Source organism: Caretta caretta, chromosome 6, assembly GCF_965140235.1.
Source record: "Caretta caretta isolate rCarCar2 chromosome 6, rCarCar1.hap1, whole genome shotgun sequence".
Taxonomy (NCBI): domain Eukaryota; kingdom Metazoa; phylum Chordata; order Testudines; family Cheloniidae; genus Caretta; species Caretta caretta.
This window is the reverse complement of record NC_134211.1, coordinates 128,660,289-128,686,117: the sequence shown is the minus strand read 5'-3', so window position 1 is coordinate 128,686,117 and position 25,829 is coordinate 128,660,289. Positions and strand designations below refer to the sequence as shown.

The 25,829-nt window shown below is 44.0% G+C and overlaps 1 protein-coding gene across 5 annotated transcripts in view; it reads right to left on the bottom strand.

Moving 5' to 3' along the window:
* MDGA2 (MAM domain containing glycosylphosphatidylinositol anchor 2) overlaps positions 1-25,829 on the bottom strand; it is a 691,558-nt gene that overhangs the window by 151,775 nt on the left and 513,954 nt on the right. For all 5 annotated transcript variants that reach the window (XR_012669127.1, XR_012669125.1, XR_012669126.1 and 2 more), the window contains one exon: positions 1,142-1,411. Coding sequence is in view for 1 of the 5 variants with exons in the window: in XM_048853669.2 (XP_048709626.1) it covers positions 1,142-1,411 (270 nt within the window). In the remaining 4 variants the exon portion in view is untranslated. The remainder of the gene's footprint in view (positions 1-1,141; positions 1,412-25,829) is intronic.

Here is a 25,829-nt window from a genome sequence, read left to right as displayed (position 1 = left end):
ACCTAAAGCTTGATTAAATTTTATGAGGACCACAGACATCGTTCATTGAAGTATTCACCTAGTCACTTTTGCATGGCATGTTAAGATCCATGGTGCCAACACTAAGAAAAAGATGTCAGGCAGCACTTGTTAAAAGAAAACAACAAAATTTCTTTAAACACTTTGGAGTCTTCTTGGTCTTGATTCTTCTACCACCATATTCAACATCTGTTGACTACGGGGGCTGAATTTTGAGATAAATCTTGTCACTCCTTTATTTTTAAGATTTGCGAGGCAGGTTTAACCATGATACACAATGATCGCTTCATTATGGGCACAATCCTGGAAGTATTTACTGCCAGGCATAGTGCTAACTGCCAACATAAATCAGGCCATGAGGTCGTATGGGGATCAGGCCCTCGAAGAGGAAGAATACTTTCAATGGCAACTAATTTCCAACTGAAAAAGAACCAAGACTTTTATTTCTGATAAATGCTTTACAGCCCCATCCTATGGTTGAGGCTGAATATTAAAGACATGTTATAAACTCAAGTTGAAGTTTAGTACATTAATTATGTGATTGGCTAGACTAAAGCTGAGGCCGTAAATCACATCCGACTTTGTGGTACTGCATCGCTGAATCAAACTCTCTATGTATGTCTTTTAATGAGAGATCCAGATTTCAAACACTCACTGTACAAGAGTTTTTTGAATCGTGAGTTTTGGTTAGGACCCATCCCTTCTTTTAACCTATCTTAAGCCAATGAGAAAGTCAGGATTGATTGTAAAGTTTGTCGTCAGTTTGCTCTCCCAGCAATGCCTTATGTCACAGTCTTGACCACAAACGTCTGCAGACATAATGAAGGATATTTGATTTGTACCTTAATGAGACCAATGGCAGCAATTTTTGTCCTTGCACCAATGAAACATGCTTAATAACCTACTTCATTACCAACCTTGCTTTAATTCAAGCATTAGGCATTAAGTCACCTAATGTGTGTTACCAGAGATGCAAATCTTATGTTAAAAATAAACCCACTGGAGCAGCCGTGGTATTACTGTGGGACACACATGGATACTCAAAATGCTTTTGTTCTCATTCTCTCTGCTAGAAAACACCATTTTGCAGGAAAACTCATTACCAGCACCTTGGAAAGCTTACCTGTAACGAGGAAGCTGCATCGGCCTGCCCCGGCTTCATTTATGATGTTACAATTATAAATCCCATAACTGTCCCTGGAAAGGCTGCTCACTATGTACTCTGTAGAATCGTGAGCATCAAACTGACCAGTCCGCAGCAACTTGTTGCCTAGTCTCCACTCATATGTCAGAACCCGAGTTGGATACGCTCTCAGCACCCGGCAACTCATAGTGATGCTTCGACCCTGGCCCTGTCGAATCTCCAGAAACGTTGGTTCCACAGCAGGAGGATCTGTAGGAGACAGATTATTAGAGAAGATAAGCCACAAAAACAACATGAGTATGGCAAATAATGATAACATGTCCCCAGAAGGGTTACAATACGGTGAATCTACCTTGTGTCCATGAGATTAGAGATGGATACCCATCAATGGGAACATTGGTTAAAAAAAGTAACACATCCAGAGTACTATATTGCAATGTTTTTTAGTTGATGTCCATTAGCGGAGATAAAACTTAATTTTACAGACAGCTACAGTGTTCTGGTTTTTTGTTTGTTTTTTTTAAAGGAGAGGAGGAGACACAACAGGAATTATTCCTTCACGTGATATACTGGGATTGGATTGCAATGGAGAATAGGGGCCCTCCAGGGTGATGGAGACCTACAACAGCTATAGGACCATGAACTCAGAGAAGAGACAAAAAATTGGACATGAATGGAGTTCAGATTGTTTGAAAAACCTACTACTTTGATGTTTGTATTCCCAGATGGTGAGCCTCCTTGCAGGGTGCCAGGACTACAATGAGAAACATGGTATAAGAACCTGAACAAAATAGAATAGGGGTGATACCCTGGTACAAAACTCAGCACCTTCTTCCTTTGCAGTGGCTGAGGGGGATATGAGATAATTTGGTAAGGTTCTCACCAGGGTATTGCCTCCAGGAAACCAGGTGGGCAGTCCTGTTCTTGTCTTTTCCATCTACCTGTTTAGTTGGTTTAGTCCCCCAGTGAGCAGAAGCCTGGTAGTTTTCCCATACCCTGATCTGAAATACTATTTAAAGCTATTTAGATTTGCAATTTAGCACTTTGTCAGACTTTGACGCTAATGGAATAAAAAATATGTAAAAACTGATATGCTTTAAATTTCCACTGGCTTTCTAATTGCAAGGCAGAAGTATTTTTTTCAAAATCAATACTTTTTGGAAAAAATGGGTTGATTCTGACAAAATGTTATTTGAATACAAACCAAAATGAAATATTTCAATAATGTTGAAACACCCCGTTCTGACATTAAAGGAATGGAATGTTTTGTTTCACAATGACTTTTTGAAATCAAACAAATTGTTTTTATATAAAACATTAAAACAATTTACAATGGTCAAAATCAAACCAAAAATATTTCTTTTTATAGGTTTTATTTTTTTTTTGCACAAAAATTTAAAATCTTATGGTTTTCATTTCATCTTTGAATGAAAAAAAAAAATTGCCACTGTAGAATTTCCCAGGAAAAGAAAATCTGGTTTTTGCTCTGCTCTAGCCAGAACTTTCTGAGTGGCTCTCTAGATCGGAGAAATCGGAGTACAAAAGGGGAAGACATTTGGTGGTGGATAAGCACAGTTTTAGAGAAAACTCTTAAAAGCTGTGTGTCATCATTATGCTCCTTTCAGACCAATAAAGAGAAGAAACCTGGAAAGGCTCCTACTCCAGAAACACACGAGAAATCTACATATCACTATTAAAAGGACTGTCTAATAGGTCTAACTTTCAGAGCCAACCCTAGGTACAGTTATTACATATTGCATGAAACCTAGCTTACTCATTCCAAACCCATCAAGACTCCCAACAGAGAAACTGCTCTCTCGTATGAAGCTTTCCTTCTGTGTGACGGGTATTAATGGGGTAGAACTTTCATTCAAGGAACTGCCTGTTGAGAAATGAAGACTTTTGCGGTTGTGTTTGAAACCATGCAGTACAAGAGGCTTTGAATGGTGTGATAAAAGAGTGTACAGTCTATGGAGCACAGAAAGTTACAGATCACTCCTGTTTCTCGGGAGGCTGATTAAACTCTCTTTCTCTGTCCCTCTCTCTCTTTCTTTTCCTTTTTTTTTTTTTGGCGCTTTCCAAAAGTCCTAAGGCAGATTTCATCCCATGGTAAATGTCCTGTCTTTAAAGGATGAAGTAAAATGTAAAACCTTTAAAAATAAACCAAACCTCTCAAAGTGAGCTGTTTAATGGACTGTAAAGCAGCCTTACATCAAGGAATTTTTAGTAGACACTGGCTATGGCTGCAGCCATTAAAGGCCCTGCAATGCAGCCACTCTAGGACTAAAATTTTCATCAGGTAGGATTTATCTGCACTGTATGGCACATTTCAAATTGTTCAATGTTAATAAGTAAAAGTCTTGCTGTGATAATGATACTAGGTTACTGTGGAATGGAGCTGAGTGAAAACTGGGACTTTGGTCCGGTGGGAAATTTTGATATTTCAACCTTTGCTTTTGCTCTGATGAAAATAAGAATGGGGATATGAGACACCTAAACTACAACTCCCATGAGGCAACGTGGCAGCTTAGGCAGATGCCAATTTGACAATAAACTGCTTCAGTTTGATTGGATGACTATACATGTTTCAATTCAAACTGACCCCAAACTAAAACAAATATTTCATTTAATTTTTCCCCTGGAATTTTTAAATTTTGCTGAACCTGCATTTCCCATTGAAAAAAATCCTTTAGCCAGAAAATAGCTACTGGAGAAAAATCTTTACCGAGTGTGTTTTGTTGTTAAAATGTTACTATCATATAGCAGCATCTGATCCAAAACATATTGTTCCTAGATTCTTCATAGATTTTACCTTATTTAGCAGAGATCCCAATAACCTTCAAATTGTTGGCATTGAACCCAGGCATGATGTAAACTGAAAATGGATACCACTACTAGGGTGACCAGACAGCAAATGTGAAAAATCGGGACGGGGGTTGGAGGTAATAGAAGCCTATATAAGAAAAATAGTCCCAAATCAGGACTGTCCCTATAAAATTGGGACATCTGGTCCTACCCACACAAATAGGAACTGCACCTCCAATGGTAAGGCGATGCTAATTGCCTGCCGCTTAAAGACGACTCATAACGAGCATACTTTAAATGAAACTAAACCTTGTAGCATACCAGTTTCAGACAACATTTGTTACAGGCGATGGCATTCAGCTGTTGTACTTCATGCCTGTGTAACAATCAGCAAGACGTTTTTCAAATGATTGTAAGCATCTTGAAAGTCATAGGGAGGGAAAAGCATCTCTGGTGTGAAGGAAAATACATGGGCAGAGATGGTCATGCAAAGCAGAAGAATTTTGTTCATAGTATGTTGAGGTAGCAGAAGTTAACTCTGAGACAGCCACCTCTACATAGGTGCTCGGATGAACAGACAGAGCACAGATGGATCTGCACATCCATGATGCCAAACCCAATCCTCCTGTGCATGCCCTGTCCCTTTCCATCTTTTGTGGCCCTCCAGTTCTACTACCTCTGGGGCCCCTATACCGCTGGCAGCTAGGTTTAGACCTTCATCAACAGACTAGAGCAGCAGTTCTCACACTGTGGCTCGGGACCCCAAAGTGGGTCACGACCCCATTTTAATGGGGTCAGCAGGCTGGCATAGACTTACTGGGGCCCTGGGCCAAAGCAAAAGCCCAAGCCTGAGTGCTTCAGCCCTGGGCGACGGGGCTAAGCTTACGGGTGCCCTGCCTGGGGCTGAAGCCCTAGGGATTCGGCTTTGGGTCTCTGACCTGGGGCAGTGGGGCTTTGGCTTTGGCCCCCCCGCCAGGATGGTAGGGCTTGGGTGGGCTCAGGCTTCAGTACCCCATCCTGGGGTCCTGTAGTAATTGTTATTGTCAGAAGGTGGTGGAATCTCCTTCCTTAGATATTTTTAAGGTCAAGCTTGACAAAGCCCTGGCTGGGATGATTTAGTTGGGGATTGGTCCTGCTTTGAGCAGGGGGTCGGACTAGATGACCTCCTGAGGTCCCTTCCAACCCTGATAGTCTTCTATGATTCTATGAAGGGGGTTGCAGTGTAATGAAGTAGAAGAACTGCTGAATTAGAGATGAATTGGGCCAGATCCTCAGCTGGTGCAGTGACTTCCACGGCGCTATACAGCTGAGGAAGTTTCCGGTTAAGTGTTCCAAAGAACGTAAAGCTTCTAAAACAGCAAAATCCCTAAATCCTTACCCTGATCTTGTTTCCAACCTCTTCCTATTAATGTATTATGTGTACAGAAAACTTGTAACAGTTAGACAGATAGATACACTGTATAGCTGCAGGCAAGGCCATATTCAGTAAAGTGAGTGGAGATCATAGAATCATAGAATATCAGGGTTGGAAGGGACCCCTGAAGGTCACCTAGTCCAACCCCCTGCTCGAAGCAGGACCAATTCCCAGTTAAATCATCCCAGCCAGGGCTTTGTCAAGCCTGACCTTAAAAACCTCTAAGGAAGGAGATTCCACCACCTTCCTAGGTAACGCATTCCAGTGTTTCACCACCCTCTTAGTGAAAAAGTTTTTCCTAATATCCAATCTAAACCTCCCCCACTGCAACTTGAGACCATTACTCCTTGTTCTGTCATCTGCTACCACTGAGAACAGTCTAGAGCCATCCTCTTTGGAACCCCCTTTCAGGTAGTTGAAAGCAGCTATCAAATCCCCCCTCATTCTTCTCTTCTGCAGGCTAAACAATCCCAGCTCCCTCAGCCTCTCCTCATAAGTCATGTGTTCCAGACCCCTAATCATTTTTGTTGCCCTTCGCTGGACTCTCTCCAATTTATCCACATCCTTCTTGTAGTGTGGGGCCCAAAACTGGACACAGTACTCCAGATGAGGCCTCACCAGTGTCGAATAGAGGGGAACGATCACGTCCCTCGATCTGCTCGCTATGCCCCTACTTATACATCCCAAAATGCCATTGGCCTTCTTGGCAACAAGGGCACACTGCTGACTCATATCCAGCTTCTCGTCCACTGTCACCCCTAGGTCCTTTTCCGCAGAACTGCTGCCTAGCCATTCGGTCCCTACTCTGTAGCTGTGCATTGGGTTCTTCCGTCCTAAGTGCAGGACCCTGCACTTATCCTTATTGAACCTCATCAGATTTCTTTTGGCCCAATCCTCCAATTTGTCTAGGTCCTTCTGTATCCTATCCCTCCCCTCCAGCGTATCTACCACTCCTCCCAGTTTAGTATCATCCGCAAATTTGCTGAGAGTGCAATCCACACCATCCTCCAGATCATTTATGAAGATATTGAACAAAACCGGCCCCAGGACCGACCCTTGGGGCACTCCACTTGATACCGGCTGCCAACTAGACATGGAGCCATTGATCACTACCCGTTGAGCCTGACAATCTAGCCAGCTTTCTACCCACCTTATAGTGCATTCATCCAGCCCATACTTCCTTAACTTGCTGACAAGAATACTGTGGGAGACCGTGTCAAAAGCTTTGCTAAAGTCAAGAAACAATACATCCACTGCTTTCCCTTCATCCACAGAACCAGTAATCTCATCATAAAAGGCAATTAGATTAGTCAGGCATGACCTTCCCTTGGTGAATCCATGCTGGCTGTTCCTGATCACTTTCCTCTCATGCAAGTGCTTCAGGATTGATTCTTTGAGGACCTGCTCCATGATTTTTCCAGGGACTGAGGTGAGGCTGACTGGCCTGTAGTTCCCAGGATCCTCCTCCTTCCCTTTTTTAAAGATTGGCACTACATTAGCCTTTTCCCAGTCATCCGGGACTTCCCCCGTTCGCCACGAGTTTTCAAAGATAATGGCCAATGGCTCTGCAATCACAGCCGCCAATTCCTTCAGCACTCTCAGATGCAACTTGTCCGGCCACATGGACTTGTGCACGTCCAGCTTTTCTAAATAGTCCCTAACCACCTCTATCTCCACAGAGGGCTGGCCATCTCTTCCCCATTTTGTGATGCCCAGCGCAGCAGTCTGGGAGCTGACCTTGTTCGTGAAGACAGAGGCAAAAAAAGCATTGAGTACATTAGCTTTTTCCACATCCTCTGTCACTAGGTTCGCAAAAAGAAAAGGAGTACTTGTGGCACCTTAGAGACTAACCAATTTATTTGAGCATGAGCTTTCGTGAGCTACAGCTCACTTCATCAGATGTTTACCGTGGAAACTGCAGCAGACTTTATATACACACAGAGAATATGAAACAATACCTCCTCCCACCCCACTGTCCTGCTGGTAATAGCTTATCTAAAGTGATCAACAGGTGGGCCATTTCCAGCACAAATCCAGGTTTTCTCACCCTCCAGCCCCCCACACAAATTCACTCTCCTGCTGGTGCTAGCCCATCCAAAGTGACAACTCTTTACATAATCAAGTCGGGCTATTTCCTGCATAGATCCAGGTTTTCTCACATCCCCCCCACCCCCATATACACACAAACTCACTCTCCTGCTGGTAATAGCTCATCTAAACTGACCACTCTCCAAGTTTAAATCCAAGTTAAACCAGAACATCTGGGGGGGGGGTAGGAAAAAACAAGAGGAAACAGGCTACCTTGCATAATGACTTAGCCACTCCCAGTCTCTATTTAAGCCTAAATTAATAGTATCCAATTTGCAAATGAATTCCAATTCAGCAGTTTCTCGCTGGAGTCTGGATTTGAAGTTTTTTTGTTTTAAGATAGCGACCTTCATGTCTGTGATTGCGTGACCAGAGAGATTGAAGTGTTCTCCGACTGGTTTATGAATGTTATAATTCTTGACATCTGATTTGTGTCCATTTATTCTTTTACGTAGAGACTGTCCAGTTTGACCAATGTACATGGCAGAGGGGCATTGCTGGCACATGATGGCATATATCACATTGGTGGATGTGCAGGTGAATGAGCCTCTGATAGTGTGGCTGATGTTATTAGGCCCTGTGATGGTGTCCCCTGAATAGATATGTGGGCACAATTGGCAACGGGCTTTGTTGCAAGGATAAGTTCCTGGGTTAGTGGTTCTGTTGTGTGGTATGTGGTTGTTGGTGAGTATTTGCTTCAGGTTGCGGGGCTGTCTGTAGGCAAGGACTGGCCTGTCTCCCAAGACTTGTGAGAGTGTTGGGTCATCCTTTAGGATAGGTTGTAGATCCTTAATAATGCGTTGGAGGGGTTTTAGTTGGGGGCTGAAGGTGACCGCTAGTGGCGTTCTGTTATTTTCTTTGTTAGGCCTGTCCTGTAGTAGGTAACTTCTGGGAACTCTTCTGGCTCTATCAATCTGTTTCTTTACTTCTGCAGGTGGGTATTGTAGTTGTAAGAAAGCTTGACAGAGATCTTGTAGGTGTTTGTCTCTGTCTGAGGGGTTGGAGCAAATGCGGTTGTATCGCAGAGCTTGGCTGTAGACGATGGATCGTGTGGTGTGGTCAGGGTGAAAGCTGGAGGCATGCAGGTAGGAATAGCGGTCAGTCGGTTTCCGGTATAGGGTGGTGTTTATGTGGCCATTGTTTATTAGCACTGTAGTGTCCAGGAAGTGGATCTCTTGTGTGGACTGGACCAGGCTGAGGTTGGTGGTGGGATGGAAATTGTTGAAATCATGGTGGAATTCCTCAAGGGCTTCTTTTCCATGGGTCCAGATGATGAAGATGTCATCAATATAGCGCAAGTAGAGTAGGGGCTTTAGGGGACGAGAGCTGAGGAAGCGTTGTTCTAAATCAGCCATAAAAATGTTGGCATACTGTGGGGCCATGCGGGTACCCATAGCAGTGCCGCTGATCTGAAGATATACATTGTCCCCAAATGTAAAATAGTTATGGGTAAGGACAAAGTCACAAAGTTCAGCCACCAGGTTAGCCGTGACATTATCGGGGATAGTGTTCTTGACGGCTTGTAATCCATCTTTGTGTGGAATGTTGGTGTAGAGGGCTTCTACATCCATAGTAGCCAGGATGGTGTTATCAGGAAGATCACCGATGGATTGAAGTTTCCTCAGGAAGTCAGTGGTGTCTCGAAGGTAGCTGGGAGTGCTGGTAGCGTAGGGCCTGAGGAGGGAGTCTACATAGCCAGACAATCCTGCTGTCAGGGTGCCAATGCCTGAGACGATGGGGCGCCCAGGATTTCCAGGTTTATGGATCTTGGGTAGTAGATAGAATATCCCAGGTCGGGGTTCCAGGGGTGTGTCTGTGCGGATTTGATCTTGTGCTTTTTCAGGAAGTTTCTTGAGCAAATGCTGTAGTTGCTTTTGGTAACTCTCAGTGGGATCATAGGGTAATGGCTTGTAGAAACTCGTGTTGGAGAGTTGCCGAGCAGCCTCTTGTTCATATTCCGACCTATTCATGATGACAACAGCACCTCCTTTGTCAGCCTTTTTGATTATGATGTCAGAGTTGTTTCTGAGGCTGTGGATGGCATTGCGTTCCGCATGGCTGAGGTTATGGGGCAAGTGATGCTGCTTTTCCACAATTTCAGCCCGTGCACGTCGGCGGAAGCACTCTATGTAGAAGTCCAGTCTGCTGTTTCGACCTTCAGGAGGAGTCCATCTAGAATCCCTCTTTCTGTAGTGTTGGCAGGGAGACCTCTGTGGATTAGTATGTTGTTCAGAGGTATTTTGGAAATATTCCTTGAGACGGAGACGTCGAAAATAGGATTCTAGGTCACCACAGAACTATATCATGTTCGTGGGGGTGGAGGGGCAGAAGGAGAGGCCCCGAGATAGAACAGCTGCTTCTGCTGGGCTGAGAGTATAGTTGGATAGGTTAACAATATTGCTAGGTGGGGTGAGGGAACCATTGCTGTGGCCCCTTGTAGCATGTAGTAGTTTAGAAAGTTTAGTGTCTTTTTTCTTTTGTAGAGAAGCAAAGTGTGCGTTGTAAATGGCTTGTCTAGTTTTAGTAAAATCCAGCCACGAGGAAGTTTGTGTGGAAGGTTGGTTCTTTATGAGAGTATCCATTTTTGAGAGCTCATTCTTAATCTTTCCCTGTTTGCTGTAGAGGATCTTGATCAGGTGATTCCGCACTTTCTTTGAGAGCGTGAGGCACAAGCTGTCAGCATAGTCTGTGTGGTATGTAGATTGTAATGGATTTTTGACCTTCAGTCCTTTTGGTACGATGTCCATCTGTTTGCATTTGGAAAGGAAGATGATGTCTGTCTGTATCTGTACAAGTTTTTTCATGCGGTTGATAGATTTCCACTCCATACGGCTAAATGCAGTGCCTTGCATAATGACAGGTTTCAGAGGAACAGCCGTGTTAGTCTGTATTCGCAAAAAGAAAAGGAGTACTTGTGGCACCTTAGAGACTAACCAATTTATTTGAGCATGAGCTTTCGTGAGCTACAGCTCACTTCATCAGATGTTTACCGTGGAAACTGCAGCAGACTTTATATACACACAGAGAATATGAAACAATACCTCCTCCCACCCCACTCTCCTGCTGGTAATAGCTTATCTAAAGTGATCAACAGGTGGGCCATTTCCAGCACAAATCCAGGTTTTCTCACCCTCCACCCCCCCACTATTTGGATACTATTAATTTAGGCTTAAATAGAGACTGGGAGTGGCTAAGTCATTATGCAAGGTAGCCTGTTTCCTCTTGTTTTTTCCTACCCCCCCCCAGATGTTCTGGTTTAACTTGGATTTAAACTTGGAGAGTGGTCAGTTTAGATGAGCTATTACCAGCAGGAGAGTGAGTTTGTGTGTATATGGGGGTGGGGGGGATGTGAGAAAACCTGGATCTATGCAGGAAATAGCCCGACTTGATTATGTAAAGAGTTGTCACTTTGGATGGGCTAGCACCAGCAGGAGAGTGAATTTGTGTGGGGGGGTGGAGGGTGAGAAAACCTGGATTTGTGCTGGAAATGGCCCACCTGTTGATCACTTTAGATAAGCTATTACCAGCAGGAGAGTGGGGTGGGAGGAGGTATTGTTTCATATTCTCTGTGTGTATATAAAGTCTGCTGCAGTTTCCACGGTAAACATCTGATGAAGTGAGCTGTAGCTCACGAAAGCTCATGCTCAAATAAATTGGTTAGTCTCTAAGGTGCCACAAGTACTCCTTTTCTTTTTGTGAATACAGACTAACACGGCTGTTCCTCTGAAACCTGTCACTAGGTTGCCTCCCTCATTCAGTAAGGGGCCCACACTTTCCTTGGCTTTCTTCTTGTTGCCAACATACCTGAAGAAACCCTTCTTGTTACTCTTGACATCTCTCGCTAGCTGCAGCTCCAGGTGCGATTTGGCCCTCCTGATATCATTCCTACATGCCCGAGCAATATTTTTATACTCTTCCCTGGTCATATGTCCAACCTTACACTTCTTGTAAGCTTCTTTTTTATGCTTAAGATCCGCTAGGATTTCACCATTAAGCCAAGCTGGTCGCCTGCCATATTTACTATTCTTTCGACTCATCGGGATGGTTTGTCCCTGTAACCTCAACAGGGATTCCTTGAAATACAGCCAGAAACCCTTCAACTATTCAGTTTGCCATTGGAGAATGCAGGCTGGTTTCAAAACCTACCTGATTTCCTGCCAGCTCATTTGCCTGGCTCCTCATCAGCTCACCTGGCAGGTATCTGGGGAGCCCAGGATTCCAGTCTTACAGCTCACTGGTAAGCTATCCGGTGGGCTGATGAGGAGCCAATCCTGTGGAAGCTGTGGGAATGCTGGCGCCCAAGCTCTGAGGTTCCAGCTCCGCTGCACTCCCAGAGCTCTTATGCATCGGGCTCCTCTTCAGCCTGCTGGGTGGCACTTCCTATTGAAGCAAAACATTCCAGTGTTTCTAAACCAACAGTTTTCAGATTCTGTTTCACAAAGAATTTTGCATTTTTTGGCTTTTGTTCCCAATCAGAAAATAACTAAGTTTTGAAATTCTGAAATCAGCCACTAAACGGAATTGCTGTTCTCTGCAAAGCTCTAACAGTGAGAGAGTTTACAATAGATTCTGATGGTATAGTTGCCAGAGCGTCTCTCCAAATAGCGGTGGGCAAAAAGTATCTGGCCATGTTATTGCAACAACTTTGTGATCTGTGTATTCAGGTCAACAAGGTAAGGCCCTCATCCTCCATCCACTTCCCTTCCCCCAGCAACATTGGGTAGGGAAGAAGGGGTAATTGGGGCTACCTTAGATTCCAACGTTCCTTCCCCCCCCCAAACCAAATGCCTTGTTGTCCACAGAGTGAATCGTAATTTGCATTGGTTCCTCCTCATATTATTTGAAGCTTCGCCCCCACAACCCACTACAAGGCAGGTAGCATGTGATCTGGGAAGTTCCTGTAGGAACTATGAGTTCATGGGATGCAACGAGATGGAGGTGCGGACAAGATGAGTGACATCCTTGTGGATGCACCTTAGCTCTGGAGGATTCCAAATTCTCAGGAAAATCATAGGGAACCAAAAATTTGGGGGGGAGGGGTGAAACTCCACCATATCTTCTGCGTCAAAGAAGGCTCTCACTCCTGATAGAAGAATGCCATAGAAAATTCCACAAGTTTAAGTTAAGAATTCTCACTCCCTACCCCAGATAACGTCCGCATAGGGGCAAATATGGGGTATTTACTCTCATGAGATATTTGCCTTTTAAATAAACTTTTTTTGTTTAAAAAAGGCAAAAGATCTTTAAATAATGAGCCTCAAACTCAGCATCACCCGACTATACCTATTGATTGGAAGAAATAACCACCTCAGAACACTCATTCATTATTTATTTTATCTTTTCAGGTAATAACAGTTGTAGCTTGCATTAAAAAAGGTAAAAAGCAACAATGAACACCACAGTCAGGATGGAGACCTGTTGTGTTAATTTCAAAGTCATAAACAGGCCCAGAGAGTCAAATGTGTTAACATAACCCTGTCCCTGTACAACACTAAAGATTTAACATTATTTCGGGTGAGAGGGCTTGGTCTGCTTAGTTCCATGGCAACAACCACTATTAAAAATGTATTCAACCTTTTATAAAGGACACAGAGAAAAAGGAAAAAAAAAACAATTATTACAACAGGCCAGAGCTTGCAGTAGAATCTAGGTGAGGACCTTTGACAAGATATGACAAATCCTCAGCTGTTTCAGGATAAAATGGCCTTGTATAAAACTTCAACTGGAGATGTTAATGGCCAGGAGGAAACTTATTATCTTGTGGTATAGGACTTATACACATATCTGACTCACTTGCATTATTTGTACCCACATTTCAGAATTCTAGCCTCTCTGAAAAAAACATTTAAGGAGAAATTGCAAAGGAAGTACACTTCACTCTCTCAAACAATTATCCTTGGGAGACAGACATTCTAGTGTTACAACAGAAGTTATATGAATGTTCGTGAGTCTAAGTACCATTGCATCATAATGATTATAACCAGGAAAATTTTAAGGCTCTCTAATTTAGACGGCGAGCAGAATGCCAAAAAAGTTTTTTTTTACCAGGTAACTGCTTTTCACTGTACGTTCTGTATCAAGGCAGTCCCTGACTGTAGTAGGTTTTTCTAATGAAATAATATCCCATTCAATGAATTTATCTAGATTTTTGTGGCCATGAGTGGTGACTCCTCCCTGTTAATTTGGTTTCTCCAGGTTCTTCTATGTCAGCCTAGGCAAGAGTATTTACTCCTGTCTCCTGGTAGGCTGAGACAGGAAGGAATAAGTACTGTGATATCATTTCTCTTGGAGGTCACTTTTCAGCTGGTTCATCTAGTAGGAACTTTATATCAACAATAAATGCCCCTACAGTGGAGAATTATCCCCAAGCCTTAATATGGAGTAAACCCTGGTGGGATGTCTGTGCTGGTATAAGAAGATTCAGAAAAAAAACAAATCAATGGATGGGAAATTATTTTTCATCAATGTCCCCCTATATCAGCCCAGAAAAGTGGCCCTTCAACAGCAATACCTGATAGTAATAGCTAGCAGATCTATCTAGATACAAGATCCTACCAAACCCACCTCCCAAATTCAGCAATGGATGAAGCTGCACAAAACCCCGGGAGAGCATTATGTATAAAACTAGTGGAAGTGCCTTCAGACACTGAGTCCACTAGACTGACATTCCTCTCCTGGAGCCACCAGTCTTTAATTATACTAATAGCCACGCTTGGGGTCGCTCATATCTTTTTTGCTATCCAAAGACAAAATAAGTGATCTGGCCGTCTCATCACTTAAGTCTGTCCCAGTCAAATCCTTCTATCAATCTGTGTATCTCAAGGTTTTTCTACTTCACCTGACGTCAGGCTAAGGTTTTTTCCTTCTCGTCATCGTATCCACTTTGAATATGTCCATGTCAGTGATATCTGAGTATTTTCTAGCAACTGGGCAAAAATTGGGTACAGCTCTCTCTATATTATTTGCAATTAGAATTCCAGTTTTGCTTTTCCATGACGAATAACAGAGTAATGGGTGATGTGGATCTGTGATGGAAAATATTATATTCCTAAATTTGGGGAAGACCAATAAGCATTTGATTTTTGCTACTGATGTTGCTTTGCAGTGTTTAAAATGCTGGCGATGTGGGGACAAATTTAAACAATTATTAAATTTTAATAATTAAAATTTAAACAAATTTAAACAATAACTGACGGAAACATGTTGTAAATTACTCTGTTGCCTGAGGGATAGGCAGTGGAAAAGTCAATCATTCTAGCATCACTTAAAAGGCCATTTTTTTCACTTACTGATGGAATGTTTGCCTGTGTAGATAAGTTAGGTGTTGTATTTGTATGATGCTTAATAATGAAGGTCAATTGCTTTTACAGTAGAACCACAGAGTTACGAACTCCTTGGGAATGGAGGTTGCTTGTAACTCTGAAATGTTTGTGACTCTGAACGAAATGTTATGGTTGGTCTTTCAAAAGTTTACAACTGAACAATTGACTTAAGACAGCTCTGGAACAGAAGAAAAATGTTGCTTTTACCCATCTTCATTTAAATGAAACAAGCACAGAAACAGTTTCCTTACCTTGTCAAATCTTTCTTTAAAAAACTTTCCCTTTATTATTTTAGTAGCTTATGTTTAACACAGACCTGTACTAAACTTGCTTTTTTTGTGTGTTTCTGCCACTGCCCCATTATGCACTTTCGGTTCCAAATGAGGTGTGTGGTTGACCGGTCAGTTCGTAACTCTGGTATTTATAACTCCGAGGTTCTACTGTATTTCTTTTATTTTTGTGTCTGTGTTTGGGTCTACAAATATACTGGGATGTGGGAAGAAGACTTCAGGAATTTCTTGATACCTACATATGTGTGTGTGAGTGTTTGTCTGTACATACACACAGAAAATGTATATTACATATACAACTTTTCCACATTTGATCTGTACCTATAGTCTGATCTGCAAAAAAGTTTGTAAGCAATTCTGCTTAGGTGAGTAATCCCACCGGCTTCTTTGGCAAAGTTGCTCACCTGTATTAGCAGGCTCAAGCAGTAGGAGGGGAGGGACGGCTATCTCTTAGATCCCATTGTTAAACTGAAACATTTACAACAAAGTGCAAAACTACAGGAAACTCACCTGGTGTCATGTTTCCTTACAACCTCAGATCCTGTTTACAGAAAGGTCAAGCAAAGTTCACATGCCTTTCAAGTGAACCTGGGCCAATTTAGGGTTGTATATCAAAGTCGTACCAAAACACGGATCTTCCATGATTGTGATGCACAGCACAGCTAGGTGAAATGCAGCAATTGGAAGACTCTGAATTTGGGGTTTGAAGGGAGAAAATTCAGGATTTTAATCTAAGAAGGGGCCATTTTGATCATCTTATCTGACCTGCTGTATAATACAAGGCACAGAATGTAACACAATAAAACCAAATCTCTTAACAGGAACCTGCAGTAATACCCCCAGCGTGCCTCCTCATCAGGTCTGGATCATGCACTGACACGCAGATCCTGCACTGAGCTGCTGGACTAATTACGGTGAAAGCCTCATTGACCCGCACAGAAGGAAATATTCTCAGAAAGCCGTTGACAACTCCAACCCCTTGTATCCAGTTAGCCCGAGCCCTCCTCTTCCTCCAACAGCTCTTCATGGGTGGCTTAGAAAAAGCTGCACTGGAAATTTCCTAGCTCCTGATTTAGCCTCTTTAACAGGGAAAAAAAGGCTTCAAAGCTACAGCCCAGCTGTCTGTGAGAAGCAGCTGGAGGAGGAGCAGCTGGGCTGAGAGAAGGGAGTTGAAAGCACATCCAGCTCCATCAGCTGCTGACTTTTAGGCATTTGTATAAACGCTGACCTGGGAGTGTTAAACAGCTCCCGATCCAGCTCCTGTAAAACAAACTCCACGTTAAAGATGCTGATGACAAGGGAAGCACTGAGGAAAGTGACTGGGAGCAGATGGCAGGTCTGCCTTTGACATCCCTTCCTGCCAGCCACACTCAGCTGTGCTTCCTTGATGACTGAGCCACTGAGAAAAACTAAGGGCTAGACTGCACCAAGCCATGCCTACCTATGCAAAAAAGGTTAGATGATTTTCCCAAGGTTACGGAAGACATCACTGTCAGAGCTGAGATTAGAACACAGGAATTCCTGGTTTCCTACTCTGGCTATGGCAATCATAAAGAACAATTAGGGGAAATAAATACGGCATTTTTAAAGGGAGGTTAATTTTTAGTCACATCCCAAACAGATCAAAGATTCTAAGGATGTTGAAAAATTGGAGAGGCTGCGGAAAAGAGAGACAAAAAAAAATGATTTGGGGTCTAAAGAAAATGACTGACAGTGAGAGATTTAAGGAGCTTAATCTATTTAGTTTATCAGGGGAAAAAAAGACTGAAAGGTGACTCGATTACAGTGTATAAGTGTCTTCACAGGGAGTCAATACTGGGTACTAAATGGCTCTTTATTCTAGCAGAGAAAGGCAGAACAAGAACCAATACATGGATTTGAAACAACACAAATCCAAATTAGAAATAAGGCACAGATTATTAAGTGAGGGTGATTAGTCAATCGAACAAACTGCCAAGGGAAGCGGTGGATTCTCCATCTCTTAATGTCTTCAAGTCAAGACTGGATGCCTTTCTGGAAAATGTTTTCATCAAACACAAGTTATTGGTGATATTTAATGGCCTCTGTTATACAGAGTTGACTTGATGATCTAGTGGTCCCATCTGACCTTTAATCTATGAATCAATAATGTTCATGATCTCCATGAAAATAGTGCCAACAACTTTCCAGTGGAAGCTAGAATGCTGGATATCTCAAACCCAGATTCTAAACCTCTTTCACGAATGTTCATTAAACAAAAATTAAAAGGAATACTTGTGGCACCTCAGAGACTAACAAATTTATTTGAGCATAAGCTTTCGTGAGCTACAGCTCACTTCCACTGAATGCATCCGATGAAGTGAGCTGTAGCTTACGGAAGCTTATGCTCAAATAAATTTGTTAGTCTGTAAGGTGCCACAAGTACTCCTGTTCTTTTTGCGAATACAGACTAACATGGCTGCTACTCTGAAACCTGTCATTAAACAAAAATTGTAATTAAAAAGACACACTTGCAAACATATTTTAAAAAATAATACCAAACAGTTCTGAAGCTTTACATTTAAAAAAAAAATAACTGTCAATAATAAAAGGAGTACTTGTGGCACCTTAGAGACTAACCAATTTATTTGAGCATGTGCTTTCGTGAGCTACAGCTCATCTATCAACTGCATGAAAAAACTTGCATCCGATGAAGTGAGCTGTAGCTCACGAAAGCTCATGCTCAAATAAATTGGTTAGTCTCTAAGGTGCCACAAGTCCTCCTTTTCTTTTTGCAAAGACAGACTAACATGGCTGTTGCTCTGAAACCTGTCAATAATAAACGTCCTTTGGTGACTGTTTATCAATTAAATGGAAATTTATTCTCAGTTCCTGGCATTAGCAGTTCTGAAGTGAATTACAGCTCGTTTTTATCCACATCAATCTATTATTTTCCCATTTAGCAAAACACACTTTCTAAAATTCCAAACTATGAGAATAGGTGCCTACTGTAGACTTGTTTATCATTTTGTACTGCAGGCAAGGTATTTTATCTTGCGATTATTATGTGTGAGTAGAACGGTGGTAAATTAGATGCCTTTCTGAATCACATCTTTGATACCTAGAGATAATTAGGACAGGCAGGATTTTTCCTATGCCAGTGAACCTGGAAACCTGCACGAGCAGTGTTCTCAGTCATATCCTATGAATTAGATCATTTGTATCTGAAAAACACTCGGCAGGGAAATAAAAAATAAACTTCCTGACTGCAATGTATTCTTACCTATTTGCGCAGGTTTCTAAGTACTGAGATTATTCCTTAGGCAGACAACTTTTTAACACACTGGGTCAGATCCACACCAAACGTTCATTGGCAAAGCTCCATTGACTTCGATGGAGCAACATCTATTTATGCCAGCTGATGGCATGCCACAATGCTTTTTATATATGTATTTATTTATTTTGCAAATAGGCAGGAGATAACGGTCAGTGACCATGCTGTGGTCCTGCACAGAGGTGATTGGAAAAGGCAAAAATACTTTGTGTGAAACACGTGCAACATTTTTGGTGACAATTTTCACTACTCTATGAACTGGCCAGAAAATGGGGGGTGGGGGGGAATGAAAAAAGAAAAAAACAAAACCCTTCATCTGAATTGTGATATTTAATAAAATTTCTACTAGCTCTTCTCCTGTGCACGTTTTATTAGATTGCCAACATGTTTCACATTGAAAACTGACAACTTACACATTAAAACTTGTCCGCAGGTGTGCTGAGAGCCCTGTTTGTTATGCTGATCAACCCTGTCTCATTGTTTCCTTCTGCTTCCGAATCTGTCTGTGTCCACTTGTTGTCTTTGACTTAGAATGTAAGCTCTTTGCGGCAGAGGCCGTCTTTTTGTTCCATGTTTGTACTGAGCCTAATACAATGGGGTCCCCTTGAGCACTAGGGCATGCAGGTGCTGTGTTAGACTAATACAAATACATTTATTTTTAGTCTAGAAATGCTCAGCACTGGCAGTTCTGACATTAAAAAAAAATGCCAGCAGCTCAGATAACTAAGATTTTTAGTTAGAGAATGGTCAGTGTTTGCAGTATTCATGGGACTGTAATTCCTCTAGCAGGTAAGGGCAGTTCAGTTACTGAATTAACCATATTTACTTATTTTAGCTTAAAGTGGCAAGTTTACGGGCTGCCCCACAGTGAGAGGGCCTAGCTAGAGAGCAGTCAGCTAATGATACTCCACTTCTATTTTCTAACTATTTCATCCACTCCACTTGAGGTTGCGAGGAACAGGACAAAAAGATTTTGTGGGAAGGCAGAAGAGCAGTGACGGAGGTTTGAAAACCAAGGATGCCGCAAAAGAGCGTTAGTGGTGACAAATACAGCTTGTAGACCCAGGGGCCCACGGGGAGAGAGACGGGCCTTTGAAGCCTAACGGCCTCCACAATTCACACTGAAAATCCAGTTCGTGGATACAAATGTCAGCCTTGGGATGTTGCAAACTATTCACTGTGCCTGTTCTGTTTGCTGTGTCTCATGGTCATACGGCCCTGTTTCTGCCCCCGGACATGACGACAGACTTTTTGAGACCAGTGAACAACAAACTGCAAACACCACATGTAAGTCTGAACTTTCACAAGATTAATTATTCATGCTAAAATGTGGAAGTATTTTGAAATTCACAAATATTCTAAGGAATAAAGCAGAGATCATCCAAACACAAACAACCAGTGTCACCACATGAATAACTTTGGAGCAAAGCTGACTTCTTTATTTGCTAAAACATCCACCCAACACGGTTTTATTTGACCAGCTCACTCAAGAATATGATTTTAAATAATGTAAAAAATTCTTTAAAGAACCATGGAATATGTATAATTTATCTTCTTTCTAAACAATCTACTCCACTGCTCATGTTTTATGTATTCTGCTTCCATACTTCATATTCTGGGAAAAGCATTTGCGTAGCAGAAGTATATTGTATAAAATAATAACAAACCATTTTCTTCTAACTTCCCTCATGACAAGACTAGCCAAACAAGTTAAAAATTAGTATTATGTTGCCCAGTTCTCCACTGTCCTGTGCCCATGTAATTTATACCAGTGCAAAGCGATGGCAAAGGGGATGCAGAATGCTACCATTCCGATGTAGGAGCCCAATACCCAATTTGCCTGGGTGGATATGACTACACAAGAGTGGCAATGGAGATGCAGACCCATAATTTCTTAGCCTACTGGCAAGTGTCACCATATGCTGAAAAGCAAGGCTATTACCTCTGATAAGCAACAGAGAGCTCAAGACACTTACATTGGAATACTGCTTTTTATGATTGTTGGGTATTATCATTATTCATGATTTGTATTACCATAGCACCGAGGAGGCCTAGTCACAGAACAGGATCCCATTGTGCTAGGTACAAACAGAATGAAAAGACGGTCCCTGGCCCCAAGAGCTTACAATCTAAGTATATGAAAAGAGACAACACACGGATACAGCCAGACCCAATGCGAGAGTGCAAGGAACCAGTGAGTCGATATTGGTTAGCATGACCGGCAACGGTCTCAACACACCAACAGCCTAACCACTGTCAAGTTTCTTGTAAGCATTACAGCAAAGGATTTAAGTAGGGTTTTGAATGAAGGCTTTGAGGTAGTTTTGTGGATGTTTACATGGAGATCCTCCAAAGCATGAGATGCATGATGGGATAAAACACAAAGGGGCCTGTCTGAAAATTTAATAAGCGGGCGATGGAGTATGGTGTCTTAGGCTGAACAGAGGAGGGAGTGGACAGCTCAGTGGTGAATGAGAGCTGATAGTCAGGGTGGGGATAAGGCCTTGAAAGTGAAGACAGGCAGCTTGTGTTTGATGCAATAGGGACAGGGGAAACAGCAGAGGATACACGGGTTCCAACATGGCCAGTGTTGGCAGTGAGACATCTCGCAAATTGCCAATTTGTTACTAAAACATTCTTTTCGAATATTTCCTGTTTTCTGTATGTGGTTGGGATGAGGAGCAGGAAGGAGCACAGTTTGTGCTTAAGGCACATGGCGAGATGCACTGAATCCTGCATAGAGTGCGCCTGAGCCTATTTGGGAACCTAGCTGTACAAACGTATGGATTGCGGCTGACTGTATGAAGTGTTCGGATGACAACTGCTACTGTCACAAATGCCTCTCTGCATGTATCTTTACCAAGCTGCAAACTCCATTTTGAATGTGTAGCCTTTTACCTTCTCTATTGCCTGTTGGCCTCCCTGGTGGAAATTCTAAAGGAATACCAATGAGTCGTTGACGTGAAGTGCTCTGCCGCTGAAAGGAAAGAGCTCTAAAAACCAGGAGAACCAGTTTAGCAGAGGAGAGGTGGCTTTGGCAACGAAGTCCGATCGAATTGGGTCTTCTGCCATTTTGTCTCCAGATCAAGAGGAGAGAGAAGCAACCCAGCTTCGAGGGCCTGCATGAGGTGGGAGACACTATCTGCCTTCCTGAGCCCAGATGATCCCCAAGGACTCCCAAGGGAAGGGTGAGCTATAAAGGGGCACTGCAGGTAGGATGTTTTTGTTTTCTAAATAATCTGTTCTCTCTTGGGCTTTGTATGATTAAGAAAAAGAGCAATTATGTCAGACTTCTGCAAAATGCCCGTGTGTGTTATGTGCTTCACAGCTACTGTAAGCATCTGGAGAGATTTCAGATGCAAACTAGCAGGCTCTCCCATGAGGGTGGAGTTCTGGGGGATGGTATGTTTAAATGTAGGGGAGTCAGAAGGGTTACTATTGCAACCAGACGGGCTAGACAGCTGGACAGCAGGTTGCAGCTCTCAGAAGGGGTGTTATAGTTCACGTCTCCACTCTGCAGGTTTGCCTAGGGACCCCAAGATTGGGGGACTGGCTGGACTTTCTCCAGGGGCTTAAAACACTCAGGATGCAAGGACCCAGAGACTTAGATGCCCCTGGTGGGTGGACAGCAGGAGACCGGATCCGTGACTGGGCCGGGGCACCTCTCTCATCCGCAAACAGAAATTCCACTACCATCTCGACACTGACGATTCACAGATCTACCTCTCTGCTCCAGATCTGTCTCCTGTCCAAACTCGAATCGCAGCCTGTCTCTCTAACCTCTCCTCCTGGATGTCTCGAGCTCAACACAATGAAGACAGAGCTCTTAATCTTCTCCACCAGCCCCTCTCCCTATTACTTCTTTTCTTGGACAACTCCACCCTTCTGCACATGACTTGGGCCTGTAACCTACATCATCTTCAATTCGGACCTCTCTCGAGCGCCTCACATCCAGGGTACATCTAAATCTCGCAGACTGCAGCTGCCTAACATTGCTAAGATACGGCCTTTCCGGTCTACCCACACAGCTAAAGCGCTCATTCAGGCTTTCGTAATCTCGAGTCTCAGTTACTGCAACGTCCTTCTCCCTTGTCTTGGCAAATCCAACCTTGCCCTGCTTGTATCCATTCTCAAGGCTGTTGCACAGATCATTTTCCTAGTCTGTTGCTCTGACCATGTCAGCTCTCTCTTTGCATCCTGCCACTGGCTCACCCTTCCCCATCAGCACAAGCTGCTTCTCTTCCCTTTCAAGGCTTCTCCCTGTCCTACCTATTCTCTCTCATTCACAGTTGGCATGTTGACTCCATCGTCCACTTGTTAAATGTTTACTTTAGCCCCTTTCTGCTTGCCCCACACTTCCTCTCATGGTTGGGAAGAGCTGCAGGGGTGGCGAGCGGAGCCCCCCTTCGGGGAGGCTAGCCCCCAGCTCCGCCCCTTCCTTCCCCACCCCCCTCGCAGCCGGAGCCCCGAGACCCCCTGCCCTGCCCCATTCCCCCCCGCCTGGAGGAGCCCTGGGCCAGCCAAAGCCCAAGGAGATGCCTAATGAACCCAGGGAGCGGAACAGCACACACGGCCGCCTCCTCCGCCCCAGAACCTGCATGGGGAATAATAAAACGAAAACGCCCCCCCCCCCCGTCTGTCCGTGCCCACATCTCACTTCCATTGTAAGCCCTTCGGGGGAAGGGCCTGTCCTTTTATTGTGTTGTGCAGCACCCAGGGGGCCCGGCTCATGACTAGGGCTTTGAGGTGCTGCGGTAAAGCAAATCATATGAACAACAACAAGGGTACAGCCACCCGGTTCTGCCCCTGCACAGGGCCTCTCCCGTCAGGCCGGTCTCCAGTGGTTCTACGTTCCCAAGAGTGGGCAGGGGGCCCTGACACAGGCTGGGGCAGCAGCCATGCTCCCCCCGCACTTCAGGAGACAGTGTGTCCAGCGAGCACACTGTCCCCAGAGCCATACAGTGGGGGATCCTCTGACCCCACAGAGCTGAAGACAGTGGTGAATATGGGGTGCAAACCCCAACCATGGCCTCCTCACATCCACAGATCCTCTGCCCAGAAGCTCAGTTAAATTTATTAGAACCATTTTGCATATTCAGTGACAGATTAGCCCCTGGGCCAAGGGCTTTTTTCCCCTGCACCCTGACTTGCTCTGCCCGACGCTCCTGGTGGGGAGCAGGGGAAGCCCCCGCGCTCCACCCTGCTCCCCAGCAGGTGCACACGGCGGGCAGGACAGGGCAAGCCCCCACGCCCCGACCTCGCTCCCCGGCAGGAGCACCGTGCAGGAAGGATTGGGGGGACTGCAGTCGGAAGGGGTGGAGAGTCTCCCCACTTGCTCTGGTGCAGTGCCCCACAAACCCCTAATCAGCCTCTGTGCATATGCAGATCAATACTTTTTCATCTGAGCAGCTACAGAGATTTTCTGGGATGTCAATTTTCCTTAAATGGTTGTTTTCAAGAACAGTTAAATATCTCACCTGAGGCACAGACATATTTACTAGTAGGCCCTTTGCTCCATTCCCTTTTGGATATTACACCAAAGCCAACGTTCCTTTTGCACGCTGGATGATAAAGGACCGACAACAGCATTATTTTGCCCCCTCAGTAGAGCCTTGGAACATTTCTGGCTAAGTCTACATCCAAACTTGCAAAGCACTGTAACTTACATGTTTTGCAAAGAAGTCACCTGACAGCTTAAGGGGGTGAGGGAAAATACAATTCTCCACATGCCATTGGAGCGTTCTTATGCCGGCAAGTTGTTAATACACATAAAAAATTGCAAACTTTGCACTTAGACCCCATTCTAAGCTGCCTTCGGTTTTTGCCAACTGTGCAGTAGGTTTCAAAATGTTTTATGGATTCATAAAAAGAAACTGCAATCCCACAACAATGCTGTAATACAAAGGAGAAACAGTACCATGCGGTGTCTTGTAATCACATAACAGCTGCTGCGTGGGGCTGCAAGTCGGATAAGTTTATGGTGCACAGAACTGCTACCCACCAGAGCTAAGGTTCATAAACCAGCCCATTTGTTTTAAAAGTTCATACACAGATTGTGAAAAAATAAAATCATGAAACAGCAGCCCAAGGTACATGAAACCCCAGGAAGATTGTTTTCATCGTGATGTGGTGGAAGGGTTTTCTCATACATCTCTCCCCTTTTTTCTCTCCATAACGGACCCCCAACAGTTACCAAAGTTCTACTCTGAGACCCCCTCAAAATAAAATCTAAAAGAACTCCTGCTGGAGCTGACCTTCCACAGATTTTCACCACATGTATCCAGACTCTTCATATCTCACTCCTCCCCGCCCAGCTCTCTCCAAATTGCTGCTGGGGAAATCATCCTCCTCTCCTGCCAGCCCGACCATATTGCTTCCCGTCTTCAAATCCCTTCACAGCTCCTCGATTTTTTTTGTCACTTCAGATTGAAGCTCGATGTTCTCTACCACAAGTCCCTACACAATTTTGTTGCTATTTATATCACCGCCTACTCTTCCTAATTTGTTTCTAACTTCTCAGGCTAAGCTTTGCACTTCTTTTCCCACATTGCTGCAAGCACCACCCTTCTCTCTCTCTTATTCCTAGATGTTAAGGCCAGAAAGGACCATTATGATTATCCAGTCTTACTTCCCGCACAACATGGGGCACAGAGTTTCACCCAGTGATTCCTGCAATGAGCCCCATACTGTGTGCTTGAGCATCTGTAATGATGCATGCTCATGCCTGGAGGCAGCGTTGCAAGAATCAGCCTTTTGCACCCCCTTTTGACCACTTCCTCAGCCCTGCGATGGCTTCTCTCTCTCTCTCTCTCTGGGTCTTCTGTGGCCTGATCCTCTTGCCTAGTCACATAAAAGTGCATTCATCTCCGACGTAACAACAGATGCAACTGAAAGTCCAAAACTAACGACCAAACTAATAGTTCTTCTGCCCTCTTGGGCTCCACTGACGTCCTCTGCTTGTGGCTCCTTCTCCTGGCTCCTGCAGAGTTTCTCTTTTCCTGTTTCCTCCCCAGCAGGTTTCCCCCACTGCCTCCCTTCCCCAGGGACTCTGGCAGCTTCCTTTAGGGAACTCCCTGCACCATGTAGGCTCTATCTCCGGGGTCCCTCACAGGAGTCCGCCCAGCTCCCGTGGGTTCTCTTATCTGCGGGAGAGTCCCTCCGCAGTCTCTCTCTCTCATACTGACGGTCAGCTCTATTTAAGTAGTCCTTCCTGATTCCCTGCAGCTGACTGCAGTGGTCACAATTAAATCTCCCTACCCCATTCAGCTGCGGTCACTGCTAGCTCACCAGTGAGGCTGAGAGAGAGGTGCTAAGTCATGGGAAGGCTGATCCCAGCTTGTCTCAAAAGGCCAGTCAAATGCAATAGCATCTCTTCTAGAAAGATATCCAGTTTCATGTTAAGTCACGGGAAGGCTGATCCCAGCTTGTCTCAAAAGGCCAGTCAAATGCGATAGCA